The sequence below is a fragment of the Martes martes genome (genome assembly GCF_963455335.1).
Source record: "Martes martes genome assembly, chromosome: 14".
Lineage (NCBI taxonomy): Eukaryota > Metazoa > Chordata > Mammalia > Carnivora > Mustelidae > Martes > Martes martes.
The window spans coordinates 11,779,648-11,807,299 of NC_137902.1; the positions used below are offsets into that span (position 1 = coordinate 11,779,648).

The following is a 27,652-nucleotide window of genomic DNA, read 5'->3' on the forward strand; positions in this document are numbered from 1 at the left end:
ATTACTGCGTCCCTCCTTCCTCTGCTAGTCCGTCAAGGGGCAGGTCACTGCTATTAACCAGCGGTGAGCAGCGCCGGCCTAGCGACGGTTGCTCAGCGCATGTCCGATAAACGAATATATTCGGCATTTTCATTCAGCGGCGACAGATCATTCCTTGGGCGAATGGGACCTGACTGTAACTTTTTTTTTTTTTAAGATTTTATTTATTTATTTGACAGACAGATCACAAGTAAGCAGAGAGGCAGGCAGAGATAGGGGAGGAAGCAGGCTCCCCGCCGAGCAGAGAGCCCGACGTGGGGCTCGATCCCAGGACGCTGGGATCATGACCTGAGCCGAAGGCAGAGGCTTCAACCCACTGAGCCACCCAGGTGCCCCGACCTGACTGTAACTTTGCATGACTTCGCACAAAGCGCGTCCCAAAATCTGTGCACACGCCTTCTTTCTCGCCAGTCAGAGGCTCTGACACAAGTATCACCTTTCTCACCCCCATTCTCCCTCAAGGAGAAAGGGGCCTGATAACCTTCTCCCATAGCTTTTCCCCGACGAGGCGGGAGGGGGAAGCGGCGCGCGAGGAGGATGGCAGCAGCCGCCACGTCAGCCGGCGCGCGCGAGAGCAGCGCGCCTGCGCGCGGAGGACCGCTCCCCCCCTCCCCTACATCCGGGGCCTGGGCGGTGGCGGCGCCGCCGTGCGGGGGTCACGTGGCTCCTTCCTTTCCGTCTCTGGCCGGCTGGGCGCGGGCGACTGCTGGCGAGGCGCGTGGAACCTCGCGCTGGTTCCCGTTCGTCTCCTCTCCCGGCCCGGGCCACTAAGGAGTTCGCTGACGCCGGGTGAGCTGAGCCTGCCGCCAAGATGCCGGCCTATTTTCAGAGGCCGGAAAATGCCCTCAAACGCGCCAACGGTGAGTAGGGTAGGGGATCGGGGCGCGCCAGGCTGGGTCGGCCCGAGGCCTCGGAGGTCGAGGAGCCCCGGCCTGCTGCTCGCCGCTCCGCTGCCCGGCTGAGGCCGGAGAGGTGGTCGATGCGACCTGCCCGCCGCGGTCCCGGTCCGTGGGTGGGCATGGTTTCCCTTCTCGCTCCAACCGCCCGGAGCGGGTGGGAGGTGCGGAGCTGGGAACCGTCGCTTTGGGGGGCCCTTCCTTCCCCCCGCCCCCTCCTGCTGGGTCTCGGGGGCCGCGGTCCGGGAGACGGGTTTCCGGGGCCCGAGTTCCTTACCCCCCTTGTCCGCCTCCGCCCGGAGCCCCAGGTCGCCGGGTTTTCGGTTGCTTAGGCCCCGCGCCCCCAGCCGCCATCTGGGAGTGCCGGGGAGGAAGAAACATGGCTCCCTCCCGGGGACAATGCACGCGAGAACCTCGACTCCACCTCCTGCGGGCGCCGGGAGCCGGGCAGTCCCACCTCCGGCCTTCCTGCAGACACCTCCGCCCCCCAAATCCAGCGCCGGCCTTTGCTGGGTCAGGGTCCACTTACCTTACGTATATCTCCGTTTCGGGGGCTCTGACCCATTTAACCTGTTATCTGTTTTTTCTGGCATTGATTATTGGCAGCCCCAAAGTCCATTCCTGATCACATGAAGTTGGAACAGAGTTAATACTGTAAGAGAGGGAATTCAAGTTCTCGCTTAAAGATAACGAAATTGAGGCCTAGAGAGAATGTTTACCCAAGGTCACTCGGAGTTAGTTGTTGAGCCAGGAGACTAGAACCACGGTCTCTAGACTTTCAGATAGACGTTTTTTCGCCACAGCGCTATTGCCTGCGATTTTTATTTCTAGATGTACTTAAGCCACGGGCCCTTTCAGGAGAACTTGTGCGTGTGGTGGTGTATTCAAGAGGCATTTATTACGTTGGCATTTTGGGGGTGCAGATGTCTTATGCATTGCTCTGGTTTTTAAAAACTTTCTCGTTTAGAGTTTTTTAAGCCGAGCAATTTCGAAGTGTGTGGGGCGTTCATGGCTCTTATTTTCACCCTTTCTTTACCCAAACAGGTTTTGGGTCTTATCCATGTTGTAGGTGGATATACCGCGCCTATTAGAGTTTTATGTTTATGGAGCTTATTTTGTTAGCTTGCTTGAAAATTTCTCTTATGAAAAGTTCAATTTCAGTCAATACATAAAATTAATACTGCTGATAACTTGTCAGGACTAAAGGTGTGTGTCGCATCGTTGTTATTTTAAAAGTAACAATTTGGGGGGTTGGTAACAGTGAGATGTAATTCCACATTCTTGGGAATAAAGTACAGTAATTGTTTTAAAAATCGGTTAAAACTACAACTTAGATCTGATGACTACTCATTTTAACCAGTGATCTAATAGAACAGGCAAGAATTAACTGTTAATTTCTTTTTTTTTTCTTTTGTAAGATTTTATTTATGTAAGAGAAAGAGTATGCAGGAAGGGGGGGGTGGGGAGGATCAGAGGGAGAGGGAGGAGCAGACTCCCTGCTGGGCAGGGAGTCGGAATGCCAGGACCCCAGGATCATGACCTGAGCTGAAGGCAGACACCCAACCACTGAGCTACCCAGGCGCCCAAGGATGTTACAGATTGAAATGGAAATTTATCACTATAAAATGAACTGTAGCAAAGTTAGAATTTTTTTCTATGTTTAAAAACTTAGAATTATATTATGGTATACAGAATGACTGGGATTCAGGTACTGTTCTAATTGCTATTGTAGATCTGTTTCACAGTCATTTGGTTCAGGCGTTTTTCCTATGCTAGTAGTCTGAAGCACTGTAGTCTTGATGGCCTAAATATCACACATTTGTTGTGTTCAGGCCTTGTTTCTTTCATTACTCCTCCCTTCTGAATCTCACATGAGCTTAGTATTTCAGTAATTTTTTTTAATTAGAAGGGTTCTCCAATGTGTAGCAAATCTTAAATACTTTTACATGTTTTCTAAGTTGAAATAGATTTGATTCATGAAGGAAAGTTGGGGAAAGCATCTGAAATTAAAGTGGGCGAGATGAGCAAGGGACACTTGGTGGGGGGACTTTAATTTTGTGTGGGTTTTTATAAGGCTGTACTGTCTCCTTGCTGCAGTCCTTTTAACAGGTAGGTTGGATGTTTCTGTAGTAGAGGACTTAGCTTTCAAGTAGTACCTTCTGTACCTTTGATCTTGTGAATGAGAGCTGCTGTCTGAAAGTGTTAAAGTGAGCAGAATGTGGATGGCACATGGCACTGCTTACAAAACTTAAAAGTAGGATTATAAAACCACATTTCATTTGGTGGAGAAAATCTCATTTTATGTATGTGTTTTATCTGTAACATTTGTGGCCTCAAACACATTCAGAACTAATCCGTTTTATTTTAATAAAATGTGAATAAGTTTGGAATAGTTCAGGTCACTCTGAGTTTGTAATTCAGAACAGTATTTTTGGAAATGATCATAGTAATCATTTGGGAAGATGAGAACTTGGCCTAGCAGTTACAGGCAAGAAATTCATGCAGCGAAATCATTTGGAGAAAGCCCCTTTTCCAGATTATGTTGTCAGTAGTATGGAATTAATTGCTTCTGATCTTGTAACAGCCTTTTAGTTTAGATTCTACCAGTGATTTATAAAGTTGTCATTGAACCCACAAATTGTGTAACGTTGTAGCTTATCCACGTGGTCTGTAGCGCAAATCAACTACTAATATTGAAGGGCTGACCTAAACTTTATCTTTTAGGATAGATAGTTTGTCCTTGTGTCTGAAAGGTAAGCTCAGAATGCCTATCCTCTGAGTATTAGTTCTTAATTCCAGATTTTAATCTTTATTTCAAGAATATGAGGGAAGTGAACATTTTTAAAAACACTGCAATAGAGCCTTTAATGTGTGGTATTTCTTTCTAGCCTCAAAAACTTTCTTTTTCCTTATTAGATAATTAAGAGGAACTAAATTCTCCCAGTATGTAAATTAGGGTAAAGACTGGAACTCACCCTCGTGGATTATCATGATAATCTGTTCCCATTCGATTTTTTTCCTTTAAAAACATCCTTGCTTGGTATCCATGTTTGCTTTTTTTCTTGGTGTTGGTGGAGTTGTCCTAGAAAATATTTTTTAGTGCATGTGCTTTGATTTCTTTAAACTTGTTGTTTCAGAGTTTGAAAGTGGAACTTGGAATCATAAATTTTGATTGGCTGTTTAGGAAGTGAAGATTACTTTTAGGGATGCCTGGGTGGCTCAGTTGGTTAAGCCTTTGCCTTCTGCTTGGGTTATGATCCTGGGGTCCTGGGATCCAGTCTTGCATCTGGCTCCTTGCTTGGAGGGGAGCCTACTTCTCCCTCTGTCTGCCATTCCCTCTGCTTGTGCTCATGCTCGTGCTCATGCTCACTCTTTCTCTGACAAATAAATAAATAAAATCTTAAAAAAAAAAAATTAGTTGGCGCCTGGGTGGCTCAGTGGGCTAAGCCTCTGCCTTCGGCTCAGGTCATGATCTCAGGGTCCTGGGATCGAGTCCCGGATCGGGCTCTCTGCTCAGCAGGGAGCCTGCTTCCCCCCCCCCCACCCTGCCTGCCTGCCTGCCTGCCTACTTGTGATCTCTGTCTGTCAAATAAATAAATAAAATCTTTAAAAACAAACAAACAAACAAAAATTAGTTTTGCTTCTACCCCTAAACAAGATTTCCAATTTTTTAGAGTGACATTAAAAAATCACACTCCCCTATTTAAAAATAAGAGATTGGGTAGGTAAATTATTTTTAGATGGTTTATTATTTTGTCATCACCGTGCTGTGGCCAGCTCTCAACTTTAACTCTTTGTGCCTGTTCTGTGTTACAAGCATTTTGACAAGTGTTTATATAGAATACTAAAAGATCTAAATCCTCAGTGTAAGACTGGGAATTGGATATAATAGATTGTTTTGGTGCTGCTGCTGTGGTATTTATAATGTGAATGATAAATTTAACAAAAAACATTTACTTCCAAATTTTTGGCTGATAGAAACCTTTTCTGTTAAATAGTTGTTAAAAACACCTGAGGTACTGTTGGATTTTACAAAATAACCTTGCATAGGTATGCTTCAGGAAGAAGATAGGTAGGTCCTCCCCTTAGACCAGGAAAGGCTTATTATTCTAACAAAGTATCTAGTTGTATTACATTTTTGTTTTCCTCTTAGAGAGTTTTTTTTTTTTTTTTTTGTTTTTGGTAATAAAATGGACTCAAATGAAAATGGACTTTTCACCATATTGCCAGGATTAACGTTGACATTGACTTGAATTATTGTAGAAGGGTTTGTTTTCATTTGCATGTGAAGATTATGATTTGAGGGGCGCCTGGGTGGCTCAGTGGGTTAAGCCTCTGCCTTCACCTTGGGTCATGATCTCAGAGTCCTGGAATTGAGGCCTGCATCAGGCTCTCTGCTCAGCAGGGAGCCTACTTCCCCCTCTCTGCCTGCCGCTGTGCCTACTTGTGATCTCTCTCTCTCTGTCAAATAAGTAAATGAAATCTTAAAAAAATATATGATTTGGTATAATATGGAGTGACATACATTACTGTGTAAAGATACTTATTTCTGTGTATTTTGTGATTTATCTCATTGCAAACTTGTTAATATACCAGAGTTGGAGTTTTGTTTGTAGTTTTCCTGCTGGAAGGAATGTTCAGAAGCAACATTCCTGAAAGATGTGATAGTTGGGAGAAGAAATAATAGAGAATTACTAAATCTGTAGATCTAGTAAAACTCCCAGTTAAGGGACATTTCTGCCTGTTGTCTTCCTAGCACAGTTACATGGTTTATAATGTTGTATGGTGTTAACTCTTGAAAATAATTCTTTGTTAAAGATTTTTTCCTTACAAGGAAAAGAATGATTCTCTTTTTTTAAAGTTTTTTTTTTTTTTAAGATTTTATTTATTCATTTGACAGAAAGAGAAAGATCACAAGTAGGCAGAAAGGCAGGCAGAGAGAGGAGGAAGCAGGCTCCCCGCTGAGCAGAGAGCCCGATGCGGGGCTCCATCCCAGGACCCTGGGATCATCACCTGAGCCAAAGGCAGAGGCTTTAACCCACTGAGCCACCCAGGTGCCCCCCGCCCTTTTTAAAAAAATTTACTTGACAGATCACAAGAGAGGCAGGCAGAGAGCCCGATGTGGGGCTTGATCCAAGGACCCTGAGATCATGACCTGAGCCGAAAGCAGAGGCTTAACCCACTGAGCCCCACAGACCCCCCCTTATTTTATTTATTTATTTTTTTTAGATTTTATTTATTTGACAGAGCAGGAGAGCACAGAACGGGGAATGGCAGAGGGAGAAACAGGCTTCCCACTGAGCAGGGAGCCCAGTGTGGGGGGCTAGATCCCAGGACCCTGGGATCATGACCTGAGCTGAAGGCAGTCGCTTAACAAACTGAGCCACCCAGGTGCCCCCAAAACAATGATTTTTTTGACAGTGGAAATGTAGTGTTTAGGACCTTTTTAAAAAATGGCGTAAACTAGTGTTTTGGTTCCCCAAATTACTTTCCAAATGTTTGGTGGAAAGATTTTTTTGTGTGCAATTTGGCAGTTACTGATTTTTAAGTTGGACATAAGGAGATGACTTAGGTTAGATTGCTTCCCTGTCCCTGCTATCCATTTACTGAGTTTTGTGCATAGGAAAATAAAAGATGAGAAAAAATAGGTTAAATTTTAACCTTTGTCAGAAATAACGTGTTGGAGGGTGCCTGGGTGGCTCAGTCAGTTAAATGGCTGCCTTTGGCTCAGGAGTGACCCCAGGGTCCTGGGATCGAGTTCCACATCAAGCTCCCTGCTTGGGGGAGAATCAAGCTCCCTTCTTGGGGGAGAGCCTGCTTCTCCCTTTCCTTCTGCCTGCTGCTCTGCTTACTTGTGCTCTCTGTCTCTCTGTCAAATAAATAAAATCTTTAAAAAAAAAAAAAGAATGTGATGGAGGAGTCTTTGCTTTGACTGAATTTCAAAATGAGCAGTATACATAAAACCTGAGATTGGAACTGGATTTTGAAATACTGCCATATGCAGGATGCCTTCAGGTTTAGTTGGTGCTAAATTCATAAGTATATAATTTTCTTTGCTATGCATTCTAAAATTGTTTGTCTTTAAAAATAAACTTTATTTTTTTTTAAGATTTTATTTATTTATTTGACAGACAGAGATCACAAGTAGGCAGAGAGGCAGGCAGAGAGAGAGGAAGGGAAGCAGGCTCCCTGCTGAGCAGAGAGCCCGATTGCGGGGCTCGATCCCAGGACCCTGGGATCATGACCTGAGCCGAAGGCAGAGGCTTTAACCCACTGAGCCACCCAGGCGCCCCTAAACTTTATTTATTTTATTTTATTTTATTTTTTTAAAGCTTTTTTTTTTTAAAGATTTTATTTATTTGACAGAGAGAGTACGCAGAGAGGCAGGCAGAGAGAGAGGAGGAAGCAGGCTCCCTGCTGAGCAGAGAGCCCGATGCGGGGCTCGATCCCAGTACCCCGAGATCATGACCCAAGCCGAAGGCAGAGGCTTAACCCACTGAACCACCCAGGCGCCCCTAAACTTTATTTTTTTATAAACTTTTAAAAAAGATTTTATTTACTTATTTCAGAGAGAGAGAAGCAGGCTCCTGGCTGAGCAGAGAGCCTGATAAGGGGCTCCATCCCAGGACCCTGGGATCATGACCTGAACCAAAGGCCAGCACCCAACTAAGTGAGCCACCCAGGCACCCCTATTTTTTTAAATAAACTTAATTTTAGAAGTTCAAGACTTAACGGAATTATTACGAAGATAGTACGGAGTGTTTCCATATAAACCAAACCTGTTGATATTGTATATCATTTTGTTATATTTGTTACAAGTAATGAACCAGTACTGATACATTGTTAACGAAAGTCTATACTTTGTTCACATTTCTCTAGCTTTTCCTTGTGTCCTTTTTTGAATTCCAGGATCACTTCTAGGATACCATATTACATTTAATTGTCAAATCTCCGTAGACACCTCCCCTTGTTATGACAGTTCCTTAGATTTTCCTTGTTGATAACCTTGATAAGTTTTGAGGAGTACTGGTCAAGTATTTTGTGGAATGTCCCCCTAATTTGGGGTTTGTCTTAATATTTTTTTTTCATGTTTACTCTGGAAAAATAAGTGAAGAGCTATTCCGTAGTTTGGAAGACTAAATATTGTTAAATTGTCAATTCTCCCAAATTTGATATGTAGATTCAGAATCAAAAAATTTGAATGAAAATTCCAGTGAGCTAATTTATAGATATTAACAAACTAATTCTGAGTCTATATGGAAAGGTAAAAGACTTAGTAAGCCCAATAATACTGAAGAACAAAGTTGGAGTACTCACACTACTTGGTTTGAAGACTATAGTAATCAAGATGGTGAGGTATTAGCAAAAGACTAAAAACATTGGAATAGAGAGTGATCAGAATAGAGAACCCAAAAGCAGGCCCACATAAACAGTCAGTTGATCTTAAAGGGAACAGAGTCAATCTGATTGACTGTCAAATTGCTAATCTAATGATTTTTCTGCCTGTGGAGTCTTAGCATGAACTAGTAAAAATTTCCTCAGCCAGATCACTGTGACTGAAGATACACTTGAGTTTATGGTGTTTGCTGGGGAGAGATTTTTTTCCCCTCATGACTTCAATTTCTGGAACTTAGAACACATTTGGTACAATGTAATTCAGTGAAATCCAGTTTTATCTGTAGACCATATTTTGAGATAGTACCAGTTTTTCATTGTTTTAACTCAGATAATTTTGGCATGGCTCTAGATGTTGAAAATAAATGTGATCTAAAAAGAGATGGTAGTGACTTCAGAAATTAAAATAGCCAATTTAAGCAAGATTTAGACTTCTATATAGTATGCATAATGAACTTTGATTTTCCTGAATTATTTTTCCAGAATTTCTTGAGGTTGGCAAAAAGCAGCCTGCTTTGGATGTTCTTTATGATGTTATGAAAAGTAAGAAACACAGAACATGGCAAAAGATACACGAGCCGATTATGTTGAAATACTTGGAACTTTGTGTGGATCTTCGCAAGAGCCATTTGGCTAAAGAGGGATTGTACCAGTATAAGAACATTTGTCAACAGGTACGAAATGAGCTGGGTTTTATATTTTTTAGTAAGTGCTTTTAGTAACTTTCGGAGGCCTTTACTTTCCAGAGTTATTGTATGTTTTATATCCTAAAATTTGCTCTTAAAATATTTCATGGTTTGTTGAGAAAGTGTTTTAAGGCTCCTTGCTCTCTTTTTTTCTCTCTTTCTCTTTGGTTAGGTGAACATCAAATCTCTAGAGGATGTTGTTAGGGCTTATTTGAAATTGGCAGAGGAGAAAACTGAAGCCGCTAAAGAAGAATCTCAGCAGATGGTCCTGGACATCGAAGATCTGGACAATATTCAAACCCCTGAGAGGTATGGAGGTTAAATTGCTGCTTTGTTTTCCTCAGTTTTTCTTCACATGTGTCTCCATCATCCTCATTTGAGGTGTAGATTTTCATTAGAAAGAATGCTTATCTTCGGAATTCTAAGTGTATAGTAACAAAACCATACTATTCAAAATTTGTAAGACCAGAAAATCTTCAGATAGAGGCAAATACTGATTTCAGTGGTTGTAATACGTGTTGGGGATTCAGATATTTGGATGCATGACAGCTTTACAGTGCATCCAAAGTTGCAGGAAGAATTTGCACTTTTTTATATTGACCGTTGTTGGTTTTGGTTTTTTAATCATAGAACAAAGTAGGAGATCACGTCGAAAATGCTTTCAACTTTTTAAATGCGGATTTTTTTTTTTTTTTAAAGTGTTCTCTTAAGTGCTGTAAGTGGTGAAGACACTCAGGATCGTACTGACAGACTGCTCTTAACTCCATGGGTTAAGTTCCTTTGGGAATCCTATAGACAGTGTTTGGACCTTCTTCGAAACAATTCTAGAGTAGAGCGTCTCTACCATGATATTGCCCAACAAGGTAAGATGAAAACTGATTTGAAAAGTTGACTTTTAGGAAAATATTTTGCAAAAGATGGACAGAGTTAACCTGATTGTCTCCACAGTACTTATTTTATAGTTTTTATTCTTATTGAAAGATGATTGGCATTCATTTAAGTATTAAATAAGTGACTATAAGAAATTTGTTTTACTTGTTAGGGTAATTCTGTATGAAATCCACTTCATGAATATTTGAAAGACAAAGTCATTTTGGGACTTTACAGGTGACTAAAACCATAACTGGAACTTCTTTGATTGCTTTCTGATAAACTTGAGTTCTTCTTTTGATTTCACTGTTGCATATTCTCAACCATGCTGTGGATTTCTAAGGTCTTCTTAAGCTTTGGACTTCTAGGATTCCTTGAAAAATGCATAGTTTTATTTTCTTAAACAGTATCACTGAATATAGAACTAAGGGATTTTAATGAGTCGGGATAGTCATAGAAAGTATCCAGTTGTTACTCTGCATACACAAACAGCGCTTGAACAGCTAGAGGGGTGGGTTGTTAGAGGTGCTGACAGACACACCCCTTTGCCCCCACTCCTGCACAATTGAAAATCCACCTGTGACTTGACTACCCAAAACCTTACTACCACTGGCTTACTAATCAGAAGCCTCATCGGTAACATAAACAGTTGATAAACACATATTTTTTAGGTTATATGTGTTATATACTGGATTTTTAAAACAGGAAGGTAGGGAAAAGAAAGTGTTAAAATCATAAGGAAGACAAAATAAATTTACAGTACTGTACCAAAAAAATCTACATGTTTGTGTACCTATATAGTTCAAACCCTTGTTTAAGGATTAACTGTATTTTGAATCCTGAGCTATATGAAGTCTGTTTTCTCAATCTTGTATCTTTTCCTTATTGTCACTTGCTGTTAATGCAGCTTTTTAACTGTATATGAATGGAATATTATGTGACTTGAGAGTGGCTTTGGCTTTTTCTTACTTTGCCCTTAGTACAACCTTGTATTGCCATTCTTTGCAATTTGGGGACGATTGGCATTTGTTTATTCAAGTTGTAAGTAACTTTAAGAATATTTTACTGTGAGTATTAGAACCTGTGTTCTGTATTGCTTACATGACTAGCATATGCGTATTTTCATTTAACATAAGAACATTTGGGGTTTTTGATAACTTAATATAAATGTTAACTTGAAGTTAAGCTGCATCCCTTTGTTTTGGGCCTATTGAAATAGAAATCTCTTTTTTTTTAAGAGCAGAGGAATTCTGAAACAGTTGTTATTGCATATATGATGGTAGAAAATTATTTTAGTACAGCAAGTAGTTAAGGTACACATCTATGTACACAGTTGAATCAGGTTACCATAATCCCGCAGTTGTTGGTAGCAAGACTCTCTATTTCAGGCTAGAATTTTTTGTTCCTTTAGGATTTGAAGTGGTAGATCTTTGAAAGGTGAGTCCCTTCTACACTTTAATTTCAATAGCTTCCCGTTTGTAAACTCTTATAGAACTCCAGAACCAAGTTCTAGTTCTAGGCCAGGACTATGTCCAAAAGATGGTCAAGACATGTGATGAAGTGACCATTTACTAATGATTTCTGAAGACGGATTATAAGTTTGATAAAATCTTGTTAAAATAACTGATCTTAATATTTGAAATAAAACTAATTCAGATACTTGGTGATGGTGGAAAGTACCTGACATATCTTACAATTATGCTTGTAGCTTTCAAATTCTGCCTCCAATACACCCGTAAGGCGGAATTCCGTAAGCTGTGTGACAATTTGAGAATGCACTTGTCACAGATTCAGCGTCACCATAACCAGAGTACAGCAATCAATCTTAATAATCCAGAGAGCCAGTCCATGCATTTGGAAACCAGGCTTGTTCAGTTGGACAGTGCTATCAGTATGGAATTATGGCAGGTATGTTTTGAACTATTTGCTCTCTTTTGTAGTCATAATAACCCATACTACTATTTTTTTCCCTTGTGAGTAAATGAGTATCTTCATCTTGATACTTACTGGTTAATTTCAGTAGATAATTGAGAAATTTAAGATTGTTTAGTGGATAACCAAGAGTTCTGGACAGGCAGTCTCAGGATATGGGTTCTAGTTGACTGCTGTGAAAACAGGGCCAAATCCGGTAATCTCTTTTGGACCGGGTGGCTTTCCATATAAAACAATTTATTCTCATTGCTGCTCAAAGTGTGGTTCACTGCCTGTCTGTGAACTGTGTACTGCTCCAGGATGAAATAATTACAGAGGGGAATATACATTTATTAAGGGTGGGGTTTTTTGTTTTGTTTTTGGTAGCAGTTTCATAGTAATTTCATGTGTGTTTACTCTGTTTAGGAAAGCTAAGCTTGTCTTTTCAATTTATTTTTGTAATAATCTTGCTGTATTTATAAAAATATTGGCAGTAGTAGGTTGGAAACTTTAAAAAAACAATTTGTCCCTTTACTGTGGATGTTGGAGAAACACTATAGTAGATTGTCTCCTAGATTTCTTAGTGTTGCTTCGGCCTAGTACACCTGTGGGGAGAGCCTACATCGGAAATCTCGGCGGTGTTGGGAGACTTCTCAACTACTTGGGCTTTTTATGTTAAGAATTCCACAAAGAGGGGCGCCTGGGTGGCTCACTGGGTTAAAGCCTCTGCCTTCGGCTCAGGTCATGATTCCAGAGTACGGGATCGAGCCCCAAGTCAGCCTCTCTGCTCAGCAGGGTGCCTGCTTCCCCCCTCTCTCTTTGCCTACCTCTCTGCCTACTTGTGATCTCTGTCTAATAAATAAATAAATAAATCTTTTTAAAAAAAAAGAATTCCACAAAGATACTTTCACATAATTTTGTAGTCCAGTTTGAAGCTTTTAAATATTTGACCAAAGAAAAAAATCTAATTGAAATTACAGAGGAAGAAGATTGGTAGTTTTTCAGCCAATTGAAACTGTGATCTCCTGCTCTCCAAAATATTTTCCTTTCTGTAGGGTCACCCTTAAAACACTGCCTGATGAAATAACGAAAAAGAGGTTCTATAGAAGACAAACATGCTTGTTATTAGAACAAGTGGATAAGTAGAAAGAAGAAACTATTCACCCCTTATCTTATTACTCAGAAATAACCTCTGTATTGTGTTTTGTGTCCTTCCAGATTTTTTCTTACACATTTTTCCAAGTAGTGTGATAGTGATGCACTTAAATCTTTTGTCACATTTATTAAAGTGTAATTGACATTCCACAAAACACCCTGAAAATGGAAAAATGTAGTCACCACTGTAATCAGGATGTAAAACATTTCCTCAAAACTCCCTTGTTGCTCTTTGCAACTGACTCCACCCTTATCCTTAAGAATCCATTGATCTGGGGTGCCTGGGGGCTCAGTGGATTAAGCCTCTGCCTTCTGGCTCAGGTCATGATCTCAGGGTCCTGGGATCAAGCCCGCATCGGGCTCTCTGCTCGGCAGGGAGCCTGCTTCCCCCTCTCTCTCTGCCTGCCTCTCTGCCGACTTATGATCTCTGTCAAATAAACAAATAAAATCTTAAAAAAAAAAAAAGAATCCATTGATCTGTTTTCTCTCAGAAGGATGACATTTAATCAATAAAATGATCTGTTATGGAAAAATTTGTAAGCATATAATAACATTTTTTAAAGTATATTTTGAAACATTTTCAGGATAGTCAATAGGATTTACAAATAACTTTTGTAAATTAAAGCACAGTTGACAAAGTTGTCAAGATAGTTGTTAGCTAATCTAGTTAAGTCAGGCTTCAGGCTGGGGCTGGTTGGTAGAAAGACTAATAAAATTGAATTTTACAAAATTCTCTGTGGGGCAGATGTATATCCTTACAGATATTTGGCATCTTCTTAAAATTCACCCTTGCTACCAAGAAAGGGACAAAGAAAGCAACAGCCTGTGTTCTGTTTATATTAGTTGGCACATGTTAAGATATACCTTATCTCCTTTAAAAGGTTATGAGCAGGGACGCCTGGGTGGCTCGGTTGGTTGAACCGCTGCCTTCGGCTCGGGTCATGATCCCAGAGTCCCGCATCGGGCTCCTTGCTCGGCGGGGAGCCTTGCTTCTCTCGCAGGCTCTGCCTGCCTCTCTGCCTGCTTGTGTGTTCTCTCTCTCTCTCTCTCTCTCTCTCTGGCAAATGAATAGAGTCTTAAAAAAAATTTTTTTAAAAGGTTATGAGCACCAGCGCTGAAGTTCATTAGCATCTTGAACTGGGCTGAGTGGAGTGTCATGTTGTGGCTGAAAGGGCAATGCCCCCCCCCCCTTTTTTTCCCAAGTCTGTTCTGTCTAATTTGAAGAAGTTTAAGGATTTAGTATTTCTGTGATCAAGGCAGTTTTCTGAAATATATCAGATACTAAATTACAGGTGAATAAAAGGAACATAAACGGATTTTACTTCCTACTTTTTGTAATTCAGTATTTTGTGTTCTAGATTTCATAAAGAGTAAGGAGATTTGAATTGGATTTGTTTAGAATGCAGTGGCTAATTTATACTACTAATTTTAGGAAGCATTCAAAGCTGTGGAAGATATTCATGGACTGTTCACCTTGTCTAAAAAACCACCTAAACCTCAGTTGATGGCAAATTATTATAATAAAGTCTCAACTGTGTTTTGGAAATCTGGAAATGCTCTTTTTCATGCATCTACTCTCCATCGTCTTTACCATCTATCCAGAGAAATGAGAAAGAATCTTACACAAGAAGAGATGCAAAGGTAAGAATGTTACAGTCAAATAATACTGGAATTATGAAATAAGTACCTTCTACTAAATGGCATGGTTCCAGGTTAGGGTTTCTCAGCCTCTGCACCATTGACATTTGGGGCTGGATAATTTTATTGTCGTGGGGACTGCCCTTAGGATGTTGCTTGGCAGCATCCCTAGTATACCCACTGGTTGTCGGTATAATTCGTACACTGCTCGAGATCAGAAGTGTCTCCAGGCATGGTTGTTCTCTGGTAGAATTCTTGGTCTTCAGGTAACTGTCTTTTGTCTGATAACCAACTCTGCCAAAAACCTGATTGAGAAAATCGAATATTAGGAAAGACAGTGTTAAGATATGAGCTTTCTATCCATATAGGGTATTTAAAGTCTAGTCTTAGGATAAAATAAAAAATTAAAATGAATGCTGCCATGAGGTCACTTTTTCTCCAATTATAAAATAAAACTGATTGTGTGTTCGAATATAGAAAAGGGATCTATAACCTAGCAGTCTAAAGACCACTTTATTTTTTTCAACAATACATGCGGCCTATTTTCTTTTAGTCATGTTTGTTTGTTTATTATATTTCAGTTGGACTCAGGGAGCTCACACCCACACTTTTTCTTCATATTGGTAGACCATGTTATTTTGGCCTCTGGTAGAATTTTGTACACCAAATTGTTTTTCTTTAGGCTTTACACCAATACGTGCAGCCAACAAAATGAATTTTGCTAAAATGTTTTCTTTGAAACTCTTAAGGACAGTGGTCATTACATCATTCACTGTCCCTTATGTAATCTATGTCCGAGATTAAAAAAACAAACTTGGGTTCCTTAAGGTACCTCTGTACAGAATCCCTTTAGAAAGTGCTATCATAATAGTATTATAATAAACATTAGGCTATTTAACTCTATATAGATTATTTTGCTTAATCTTTGCAATAGCCTCCTGACTCAGAAAATTAAGTATCTTGCCTTAGGTTCCAGTCTTGGAACTGGTGAGGCTGGTACTCTAACCCTTGACCCTTGGGCTCCAGAGCCCACTATCCTTAATGTCCTATAGTGGTCTGAATTTAACCTGACTTCCCTCTTGTGCTCTAAGGAAGCTAAGATTTAGCCCCACCACGAGTCCTTGCTCGATCCCCCAACCCCCAGTCATGTTCACTTACATTTTAAACCCAGTCTTTTTTTTTTTTTTTTTAAGATTTTATTTATTTATTTGACAGAGACAACAAGAGAAGGAATACAAGCAGGGGAAGTGGGAGAGGGAGAAGCAGGCTTCCTGCTGAGCAGGGAGCCCAGTGTGGGGCTTGATCCCAGGAAGCTGGGATCATGACCTGAACTAAAGGCAGGTGGTTAATGACTGAGCCACCCAGGTGCCCCCAGAGTCTTTTTCTGTAGCTGGCAAATATTGACAGTAGTAAGTGGGTGGGTGAAGGTCTGCTTCTCCCAGGTATTCATTTTAGCACAGTCTGTTTCTCTTCATCTCATATTTTGATGAATATCATAGGTGAATATGGTCCACCAATATGGTATACGTGTCCTGTCACTCGCATGTCTCGCCAGACAGTTAAGAAGTGTTGTTTTTTTTTTTTTTAATTAGTTAACATAAATTTAACAGATTTGTAATTTTGTTCTCCAGAATGTCTACCAGAGTCCTTTTGGCCACTCTTTCTATCCCTATTACTCCTGAGCGTACTGATATTGCTCGACTTCTGGATATGGATGGCATTATAGTCGAAAAACAACGTCGCCTTGCAACACTGCTAGGTCTTCAAGCCCCACCAACACGAATTGGCCTTATTAATGATATGGTTGGTATAAGTTTGAGCATTCTTACAGCTCAGAATGAAAATTTTATGGTCATGTTTTATAATTGATGGCAGATGGTTCTGATGGATGGTCTAGTTTGAGTCCTCATTGTACCCAGAGATAGGTGCAGAAGTTTATAGGAAGGGTACCGGTCGATGTCAGGACAATAGCTGACTGAGCCTATCTTAGCATATTTCCTCTTTGGGGAAGGGATGCTAAATGGCGAATCTAGAATAATTTTTTAAGAGAGTTTAATTAATTAATTAATTAGACAGAGATCCCAAGTAGGCAGAGAGGCAGGCAGAGAGAGAGGGGAGGAAGCAGGCTCCCCGCTGAGCAGGGAGCCCGATGTGGGGCTCGATCCCAGAACCCTGGGATCATGACCTGAGCCGAAGGCAGAGGCTTTAACCCACTGAGCCACCTAGGCGCCCCAAGAGTTTATTTATTTGACAGAGAGCGAGAGAGGGACTAAAAGCAGGGGGAGTGGGAGAGGGAAAAGGGGGCTTCCCGCTGAGCAGAGGGCCTGATGCAGGGCTCGATCCCGGGAGCCACCCAGGCGCCCCTAGAATAATTTCTTGATCGGAATAAAATTAGAGCTGGGAGAATTTTATTTGAATTCTTAGATCACGGCTGATTTCAGTAATAAGGGCATTTATAAAGAGAAGTATTCAAGAAATGTGGACCATTAGTCATGAATGCATTTTATATTGGAGAGAGACTAGAGTGTTCATGTGTGGGGATAGGATCTGCCATTGTTTGCCTCAGTCTTTTTTTTTTTTTTTTAAGGATTTTTATTTTATTTATTTGACAGAGATCACAAGTAGGTAGAGAGGCAGGCAGAGAGAGGAGGGGTTAGCAGGCTCCCTGCTGAGCAGACAGTCCGACGCGGGGCTTGATCCCAGAACCCTGGGATCATGACCTGAGCCGAAGGCAGAGGCTTTAACCCACTGAGCCACCATGGCACCCCTGTTTGCCTCAGTCTTGTGACTAGTAAGTAGGTCTGTATGGGAACACACTCCTGTGCTTGCAGGTCTTGGTATGTCCCTGCAGTTAGTCTGTCGCTGGTTAGCAGTTCCAATATATGAAGGATAAAGATCCACATGCATTATGCATTCTAGGTTATAGCTTAGGTGTAAGGTAAGATGTAATTATAGCAGTTTTGAGGTTTATGAAATTAGGCCACTTTTTTGTCTCCTTTTAAGAAATGTTATGCAGTGGCATCCTTAGCTGAGTTTTAGTGCCATGTAAGAATATAAATCCTAAATGTAATTGGATAAATTCTCTTAAGGTGGTTTGTAGTCACTGCTTCCCACCCTCCCCCAGTAGCCTACCCTGATTTGTAACACCACATACTAGTTTGCCTGTGTACTTTGTATGAGATTTGAGTTCTGTATATGTGTTAATATGTTAAATTCATTTTTTTAAATTCAGTATGTTAAATTCATTTTCTTAGCATTACATTTGTGAGACTTATTCACATGTTGAATGTAGCTGTTTTTTCTTTGATCATTTTTGTATAAGAACATCTTAGTGGGGCGCCTGGGTGACTCAGCGTCTGCTTTTGGCTCAGGTCATGATCTCAGGGACCTGGGATCAAGCCCAGATTCTGGCTCCCTGCTCAGTGGGGAACCTGCTTCTCCCTCTGCCCCTCCCCCTGCTCATGCTCTCTCTCTCTCTCTCAAATAATAATCTTTAAAAAAAAAATCTTATATGCACTTTTTTTTTCCCCCTAGTTTGGGACTATTATGGGTAGTGTTGCTAAGGTAATTTTTGTGTGATACAGTTACTTGTAAACTGTGGTATTTTACTTACTAGTGGTAATAAATTAGCTTGTACACATGAGTTGTCTTCCTAAATATTTTATTGATCATGTTGATTTAAGAGTTTTTACATCCTTACTAAACTCTTGGGGGACATACATTTAACTGTAGATAGATGCATAATTTGGGGTTAGAGACTCAAACATAGTTTTCCTTTGAATTCTTCTGGTGAATTTAAAGAGAGTTGGGGCCAATTTTTCAGATGTTTCCCAGATTTCCAATCCCCTATTTTTCTTACTTATACTCAGTTCAGTTGGAAATCTAGTTGGAAAATTTCCTTCAGCAAATTAAACCTTTTGTTTATTATAGGTCAGATTCAACGTACTACAGTATGTTGTCCCTGAAGTGAAAGACCTTTACAATTGGCTGGAAGTAGAATTTAACCCACTAAAACTCTGTGAGAGAGTCACAAAGGTAAGACTTTGTATTTTAGTTTGGTTATACTACCATATAGCTGGCCCTTGTGCTATTATAGATTCTGTTTATATTGAGAGACAAGTATTGTCCTATACATTTGAATTCAGTGCACATTTCATTGTCTTTTTTTCTTTACATCAGGAAAAAAGATATTTCTGATGTGCTAAATAAACCTTTGGAGGTAAATTAGCAGCATGACTGATTTAGCCATTGCTGTCAGTCACCTTCAGACAAGCCTCAGTATAGCTTCGTATTATGTGTGTATTTCCCTGCACTGTGCGATGTTTTTATGTTTAAAAAAACAGAAAAGTTTCACAAATGTTTGAGTGTTACTTAGAAAGTATAATTCTTTTTGAATGTACTGGATTGTACAGGTTCTAAATTGGGTTCGGGAACAACCTGAAAAAGAGCCAGAGTTGCAGCAGTATGTTCCACAGCTGCAAAACAACACCATACTCCGTCTTCTGCAGCAGGTAAACAGTTGTAAACGAGTGTTCTATTTAGAACTGGAATTTTTCCCCTCGGTTGTTTTTTTCATCACAACAGTAAAAAATGTAGGAACCACTAGGAAGTTAACCCTTCACCAGACTCCAGCCTTGCCAAAACTAGTCTTTCTGTTTGATTTGAAAAGCAGTTATTTTATGTAATTTGTAATTGCTCTTTTCTTGTTTATTGTTGAACACCATCTTTGTACATTTCTCCTCATTATCAGTGTAAATTTTTTTTACTCCTTTTAATGCCTTCATGGTTTTACATTATCTAAAGGGTACTACTGTGATTTATTTATTCAGACCCTTTTGATGGAAGTCTGTATTTCTAGGGTTTTTTTGCTATTAGAAAATGTTGCAGCAGTGAACATTTCCATATATACATCTTTGCATACTTCTGTGGCTTTCTATCATCCAGGAAGTGGAATTAGTCACAGGGCTTACACATTTAAGCTTTAGCAGCTCTTCAAGATTCTGTTAATGAACCCTCCTACCAGCAGTGATTGGGAAAGTCTTTTCTGTTTCTCACACTAGTTATTGTTAGTCTTTTGTCATATTTTAGTCTGACTTAAATAAGTTTAAAGATTATGGTTTATAATATGGCTTCAGTGTTCCTATTTTGTCTTTATTTGTTTCATGGGGAGGGGCTTTTATGATACGTTGGCTTGCAGTATTTGTGCACATTCCATTGGCCTGCTTCTCTTGTATAGGTGAGCAGTGTTATTTCTTATGTGCTACACAATTAGTTGAAGGTTAATTGGCAGTATAACTAAATTGTAATGCTGCCAGTCTCCTTCAGACAAATTTATTGAAAGTGTTTAGGTGAATTAGGTAAGTAGCAGGTCTTTATCTACAAATATAAGGCGATTTAGGGCTTTCTGTTTTATAAAACTAGAATTTGAAAGGATCGGGCTTCTGAGGAATGGTACAATGTGGTGGCTCAAAGCATAGCATTTGGGGTTTATAGCCTTGAATTGGAATTCCAGCTCCAGCAATGTAGTGTTAACACTTAGTCTAAGCTTCAGTTTCTTTTCTCTGAGAAATGGGCATAATTTCTACTCTCAGGCTTGTGTAAGACTGCACAAAAAAAATACTGAATAGGGGCACGTGGGTGGCTCAGTCAGTTAACTGTCTGCCTTGGGCTCAGGTCATGGTCCCGGGGTCCTGGGATCGAGCCGTAAATCGGGCTCCCTGCTCAGTGGAGAGCCTGCTTCTCCCTCTCCCTCTGCCTGCCGCTCTGCCTACTTGCGCTCTTTCTATCTCTCTGTCAAATAAATAAAATCTTTTTTAAAAAATGCTGAATAAATGATAGGTGTTGTTACTAACCTTGTGTTTCTTATGCAGGTGGCACAAATTTATCAGAGCATTGAGTTTTCTCGTTTGACCTCTCTGGTTCCTTTTGTTGATGCTTTCCAACTGGAACGGGCTATAGTAGATGCAGCGAGGCACTGTGACCTGCAGGTATGTGCCCAAGGCACACGGAGATGGGAGGCTTTTAAGGACTGAAAAACACATATCCTTTGTTTCTCAGTTTTTGGTTCACTGACACCATTTTAAAGTTGTACTGAGTGAATCTTCTGGCTTTTGTATTTAATTAACATTCTTATTTTTTTTCCCCTTATGATCAGTTGAAATTTTTTGTCAAAAGTCATTTATTTCAGGGCGCCTGGGTGGCTCAGTGGGTTAAAGCCTCTGCCTTCGGCTCAGGTCATGATCCCAGGGTCCTGGGATCGAGCTCCACATTGGGCTCTCTGCTCAGCTGGGAGCCTGCTTCCTCCTCTCTGTCTCTGCCTGCCTCTCTGCCTACTTGTGATCTCTGTCTGTCAAATAAATAAATAAAATCTTTTAAAAAAAAGTCATTTATTTCTAGAATGATTCATACTTATTTATAGATGTAACTGTTGATGATGTTACTTAATTCTCCAAAGGTTCGTATTGACCACACTTCTCGGACACTTAGTTTTGGATCTGATTTGAATTATGCTACTCGGGAAGATGCTCCAATTGGTCCTCATTTGCAAAGCATGCCTTCAGAACAGATAAGAAATCAGCTGACAGCGATGTCCTCAGTACTTGCAAAGGCACTTGAAGTCATTAAGCCAGCTCATATACTGGTATGTATCTTTGGGGGAAAATGACCTAGAGAATTTTTGAGGGGCCCTTATGCTATGTCTTACATACAAAGGTTTGAGAGGAGTCTGAGAAAATGGGCTTATTCTGTATTTCCTCTTCAGTCGTATTGGCTAATTTTGGTTATCTACCTCTACACACATGACTGCCCTCCCTCCCCGACACCCATAGGGAGTACTGTGCTTGGGCTTTTCCTCTCGGCTTAAGTTCTTGTCTTGTTTGTGGGGTCTGTGAGCATGTCCCCGTGGCTTGCACACTTTTTAATGTAGATTTGGTGCAGAGAAAACTTGACCTAGCAAATAAAGGTTCTTTAGCTGCATCACTCGTATTGATAAAAGACTGTATAGGTCATCGTATTTGGTGCTGGGAACTAGTAGCTTGAATAAAATCATCTCCTGTTCTTAAATGCAGACATGTGAGGATAATGCGCCGGGGTTATTTGATAATCATTTGATGTCTAATGTCATGGTGTGTGTCACACAAGAATTTTTTAAAAATGCATTTGTCTTTAAAGCAAGAGAAAGAAGAACAGCATCAGTTGGCTGTTACTGCATACCTTAAAAATTCACGAAAAGAGCATCAGCGTATTCTGGCCCGCCGTCAGACAATCGAGGAAAGGAAAGAGCGCCTTGAGAGTCTGAATATTCAGCGTGAGAAAGAGGAACTGGAGCAGAGGGAAGCTGAGCTCCAGAAAGTACGTAAGGCTGAAGAAGAGAGGCTGCGACAGGAAGCGAAGGAGAGAGAGAAGGAGCGCATCTTACAGGAACATGAACAAATTAAAAAGAAAACTGTCCGTGAGCGTTTGGAGCAGATCAAGAAAACAGAACTGGGTGCCAAAGCTTTCAAAGATATTGATATCGAAGTATGTAACACATTACTTCTTAACTTGAATCCACATCTCAGAAGCATAGTCCTTTACTGTTTATTGATTAGGTTGGGTTGTCTGGTTGGTTTCACTCCCTTTGGTACAGCTGATTCATTAATCTGTGAAGTAAACATTTGTTTTTAAGGGCTCTGCAGTTTTTAACCCTTGTTAAAGTGGAGTTGGGTGTGTGCAGTTTAGAGTAATGAGAAATAGATGTTAAGATCACCTTGTTTTCCCTACATTGAAGTGGAAATAAGGCTATTGTAAAGCATTCTTACATTGCTTAAGTTTACACGTTGTGAGCATTTCCTCATTGTATAGAAAATAATTTAGGTTTTTGATTTTAGAAAAACCACATTTTCCATACACATTTCTCTTGTATTCTTCTTAGCGATTGTGCATTTGTAATCCTTTCAGGATCTTGAAGAGTTGGATCCGGATTTCATCATGGCGAAACAGGTTGAACAGCTGGAGAAAGAAAAGAAGGAGCTTCAGGAGCGCCTGAAAAATCAAGAGAAGAAGGTAGGTGGAAGAACTGGCTGTTGATAAACTTAACGTGCCAGATTAACAAAAATTTCCTTTAAACTACATTTGTTTTCATGTCATTCAGATTGACTATTTTGAAAGAGCTAAACGCCTGGAGGAGATCCCGTTGATCAAGAGCGCTTACGAGGAGCAGAGGATAAAAGACATGGATCTGTGGGAACAACAGGAAGAAGAACGAGTAAGGGTCTTGGTTACTGTGACATTCATAGGCCATAAACCGTAATTAAGTCCTCTGCCAGTAACGGGGCCATGGTTTCAAAACCATGATTATTTTGTGTTCTTTAGCCAGGGATGGTGCTTTAATGGCTGCGTACTAACAGATTGGTCGGCAGATGGAAATTTTCACAACAGAGTTTAAAGAATGAAACTTGTACAATACAAAAGACAGCTGAAAAGTTCACTAAAAAAGCAGCTTTATGGGCATATAATTCACATGCCATACAGTTCTCCCATTTAAACTGTACAGTGCGTGGTTTTTAGTATTGCACAGCCATTTAATTTTAAAACATACCCCAAAAGAAGCTCCATACACTTCGGCAGGCATTCCCCATTTCCTCCACCACCACCTGGCCTCTTGTAGTCAGCAGTCCCCTTTCTGTCTCTATATTTGCCTATTTTTTAGACTTTTTATATAAATAGAGCTGCATAATGTATGGCAGTTCCTTCTTTGTGACTAGGCAGTTCCTTCTGTAGTTTTGTTAGTATATGTTACATTTACCCTAATGATTCAAAAGCAAGCTTTGCGAATGCTTGTAGCGGCCCCATTCTGGTTAAAAATAAAAAGTAACTATAGACAGCACATCTGTGGGGACTGGTGTGGGGGATGCAGCCTCTTGGTTGCATTGGAGTGTTTGCATTCTGGGCTTTGTTTGCCAGTGCCTCGCATTTCTTCACAAGCTAGAATTTTTTTTTTTTTAAAGATTGTATTTGTTTGACAGAGACCCAGTGAGAGAGGAAACACAAGCAGGGGGAGTGGGAGAGGGCGAAGCAGGCTCCCTGATGAGCAGGGATTCCCAGTGTGGGGCTCTATCCCAGTACCCTGGGATCACGACCTGAGCCAAAGGCAGACGCTTAACAACTGAGCCACTGAGGCGCCCCACAAGTTAGAATTTTTGTGGTAATATGTAAAATTAGGGAAATAAGAATGCAGACCAAATAAAGTACTTGAGATGATCTGCTGTAGTCTTTGCCCTGAAGCCTTCCTTTTCCCCCTTGGAGTGCAAAGGGAAAGGCGTCCTTCAATCACCCTGCCTTAACCTCCAGTTTTCTTTAAGGGAGAAAATATCTTTTATCATTAAACCGTAGTGCTTGTTATCTCTGAAGTATTTTACGGTATATGTTACAGTTTTTCTTTCATAAAAATTTGCAGTACTTTTGGGCCTGAATAAAAACAGTTTCTTACAGATGCTCCCAGGACTCCACCATCCATCCTCTGTCCCTGATTGCCTTCCTAGGGACATTGGGCATAGATGTAGTAACATTTCCGTATTTATGGCAAGATGGGTGGAGCAGAGGAGCTGCTTGTCATTCTTCAAGAATATCCGTGAAGAATTAAGAGTAACTTAATCAGATAATGATTGCTTTGAAATTTAACTTTTTATTATGTACTTGCAGATTACTACCATGCAGCTAGAACGTGAAAAGGCTCTTGAACATAAAAACCGAATGTCACGAATGCTTGAAGACAGAGATTTATTTGTAATGCGACTCAAGGCGGCACGACAGTCAGTTTATGAGGTGAAGTTAACTGATTTCTGGGGAACATTTATTCATGAGCTTTTTAGTTTTGCCTTAAGGTTCTTCTTTAACACAGTGGTGTATTCTGTTTTGACCTTTCGTAGTGATCATTCAAATAATATTTTAGTAGAAAGGTTCTTGAAAATCAGGCTATTAGTCAGCCATCACTATTAATAAATTTTTCTGAAGATGAAAGTGGACTGCATAAAATTTGCTTTTGATACAAGCTTGTTTACTATTTGAATTAGAAAGGAAGAAGGCAGATCAAAGTGTTCTGCGCTTAAATCCTAATTTAATCCTTTGGTTTGTTTTATATATAAGCAAACCCAGTAGGTGTAGAAAATAGCTGTCAACAATTTAAATTTCAAAAAATTTGACATGAAAAAGCTCCACAGTCATTTGGAAGTTTTTAAAAATCTTACTTACTTATGGAGGTGGGGGCAGAGAGAATCCCAGGCAGGCTCCATACCCAGCGCAGAGTGTGGGGCTTAGTTTCTCGACCAGGAGTCAAATATGAAGTGGAATGAGCCACCAGGCACCCCCGTTTGGAAGTTTTTGTGCTTGAAAGTTTCAGGAAGTTTGTAGTGCTTTAGTAAACTTCAAATTTAACTAGTTTGTAGGTCTTCAAAATTTTTGATTTTTGTTTTGTTTTTCTTGTGTCTGTTCTGTTAATAGGAGAAACTTAAACAGTTTGAGGAGCGATTAGCAGAAGAAAGGCATAATCGCTTGGAAGAACGTAAAAGGCAACGTAAGGAAGAACGCAGAATAACCTACCATAGAGAAAAAGAAGAGGAGGAACAGAGGAGGGCAGAAGAACAAATGCTAAAAGGTATCTCTAGACCATGACTGGAGGTCGTATAAGGCAAGGTTGAATACTCAGTTTATAGTGGCTCAGTAGGTTAAGCATCTCACTTTGGCTCAGGTCATAATCAGAGGGCCCTAGGATCAAGTTCCACGTTCGGCTCCCTGCTCAGCAGGGAGTCGACTTCTCCCTCTATCTCTGCCTCTCCCCTTGGTTGTGCCCACTCTGTCTCTCTCAAATAAATAGCACCTTTAAAAAGAAATTTAAATATAGTAGTCACATTCAGAAACATAGGAACAAGGAACCAGGACCACTGGCTTCTTTTTTTAAAAATTTTATTTATTTGTGAGAGTGAGAGAGAGCATGCACAAGCAGGGGGAACAGCATGCAGAATGGGAAGCAGGCTCCCCGCTGAGCAGGGAGCCCGATGCAGGACTGGATCCCAGGACCCTGAGATGATAACCTGAGCTGAAGCAGATGCTTAACTGACTGAGCCACCCAGGAGTCCTGGATCATTGGCTTCTTAACTGCAACTAACTAGAAGCTAACTTTAGTTGCCTGAAGTTTGTAATAGGCGAGGATGTTATTTCCTCTGCCAACTTATTTCCACATTTTTGGTGTTTCTTAAAAAAAAATACAGTATCACTTTTTAATTTTATCTCTGTATTTTATGTAGTTGTAACATTTATTGAGGAACATGTGGCGGATGAAATCTGTCGAATGATTCTTTATCTGGAAATCCAGATGCTCAGGAGTTGGGGAGGGATTTCCATTGTCATTACAAAACTATTCTTGTTGAGTGGCATTAATATTTGTTTTACTTGAATATCTTTTGCCCCTTAGCTGATTATAAACTACTTAAAAATCCTAAAAAGAATTTTCCTTCTACTTTATGCTGCCTGCTGAATACCAACAAAGTAGACCTAGCAAATAGGGGAAAGATGCAGGTAGAGGCACACTTTATAATGCTACCTACTACGTTATGTAGAGCGTGAGGAGAGAGAGCGTGCTGAACGGGCCAGACGCGAGGAAGAACTCCGAGAGTATCAGGAGCGGGTCAAGAAATTAGAAGAAGTAGAAAGGAAGAAACGCCAAAGAGAGCTGGAAATTGAAGAAAGGGAACGACGCAGAGAGGAAGAGAGAAGACTTGGTGATGATCCACTTTCTAGAAAGGTGAGTGTAGGGGTTACTGTTTCTGTGTGATGCGTTTGTCATCCGGCTCTCTGGCATGATCCATATACCTCTGCGCATGTCAGTGTCTGGGCTTGGTGTGTTAAATTGATTGCATTCATCTCTCTTAAAGTCTGGTATTACTTTGTCTTCCCAACAATAGGTTCTTAAGGGGGGAAAATAAGACTTGACTTAGAGCAAAGCTGGGATTTTAGGCTTCAGTTTAGGAATCTTCTCTGTAAGAATGAAGTCTCAGTAAGAATGAAGTCTTCTAAGACTTCATTATTTGATGAAAGAACTCTTTAGTTTATGGAAGGACTGTTCTACTTTCCTTAAAGGGGGTTGCTGTGAATTCAGAGATGATGTGAGTTCTCTAACTTCTTGGTGCTCAAAGATGGTCTGGTGGACCATTGCATATTGCAGCATTGCATATTCACCATCTCCTGGCAGCTTGTTAGAAATGCAGAATCTTGGGGCGCCTGGGTGGCTCAGTGGGTTAAAGCCTCTGCCTTCGGCTCAGGTCATGATCCCAGGGTCCTGGGATGGAGCCCCGCATCGGGCTCTCTGCTCCGTGGAGAGCCTGCTTTCTCCTCTCTCTCTTCCTGCCTCTCTGCCTACTTGTGATTTCTGTCTGTCAAATGAATAAATAAAATCTTAAAAAAAAAAAAAAATGCAGAATCTCAGGCCCAGTGCCAAACCTGAATTAGAACCTGCATTTTAACAATATTCCCAAGTGGGGGCGCCTGGATGGGTCAGTGGGTTAAGCCTCTGCCTTAGGCTCAGGTCATGGTCTCAGGGTCCTGGGATGGAGCCCTGCATCGGGCTCTCTGCTCAGCAGGGAGCCTGCTTCCCCTCCTCCCTCTCTCTGCCTGCCTCTCTGCCTACTTGTGATCTCCGTCAAATAAACAAAATCTTCAAAAAAACCCCCAGTATTCCCAAGTGATTCAAAGGCTGCTCTGAATATTTATTCTTAATATGCACGCATGTCCAAAACTGACCTGTGTTCCCCCTCTGTCTTGTGTCTCTGACTCCTCCTGATTGGTGACTCCGTTACCCACTTAATGGTGGAGTTTTTAATCTAACACTCCCTCTCCTCTCTCTTCGTGCATTACTGCCTTAATTCAGAATTTCCTTTTGCCTGTATTATTTACTGGTCTCCTTACTATTCTCCGTGATTATGATCATTTCCCAGCTTCAGACCTTCCTCTACATTGTGGCCTGCTTGATTTTTTTTTTTTTTCCATAATGCATATTTGATCATTATACCTGCTTTTGGGTTTCACATC

At 40.7% G+C, this 27,652-nt stretch overlaps 1 protein-coding gene across 1 annotated transcript in view; it reads left to right on the plus strand.

The window, feature by feature from the left end:
- The first annotated feature begins 709 nt into the window (after window positions 1-709).
- EIF3A (eukaryotic translation initiation factor 3 subunit A) overlaps window positions 710-27,652 on the plus strand; it is a 38,256-nt gene continuing 11,313 nt past the window's right edge. Inside the window, exons 1-17 of the mRNA XM_080823240.1 lie at window positions 710-899; window positions 8,814-9,004; window positions 9,189-9,325; window positions 9,716-9,879; window positions 11,595-11,794; window positions 14,385-14,593; window positions 16,222-16,393; window positions 18,521-18,625; window positions 19,003-19,101; window positions 20,461-20,577; window positions 21,045-21,230; window positions 21,761-22,108; window positions 22,529-22,633; window positions 22,722-22,835; window positions 24,272-24,394; window positions 25,070-25,223; window positions 26,185-26,369. Of these exons, the coding sequence (XP_080679366.1) occupies window positions 851-899; window positions 8,814-9,004; window positions 9,189-9,325; window positions 9,716-9,879; window positions 11,595-11,794; window positions 14,385-14,593; window positions 16,222-16,393; window positions 18,521-18,625; window positions 19,003-19,101; window positions 20,461-20,577; window positions 21,045-21,230; window positions 21,761-22,108; window positions 22,529-22,633; window positions 22,722-22,835; window positions 24,272-24,394; window positions 25,070-25,223; window positions 26,185-26,369 (2,658 nt within the window). The 5' untranslated portion in view covers window positions 710-850. The remainder of the gene's footprint in view (window positions 900-8,813; window positions 9,005-9,188; window positions 9,326-9,715; window positions 9,880-11,594; window positions 11,795-14,384; window positions 14,594-16,221; window positions 16,394-18,520; window positions 18,626-19,002; window positions 19,102-20,460; window positions 20,578-21,044; window positions 21,231-21,760; window positions 22,109-22,528; window positions 22,634-22,721; window positions 22,836-24,271; window positions 24,395-25,069; window positions 25,224-26,184; window positions 26,370-27,652) is intronic.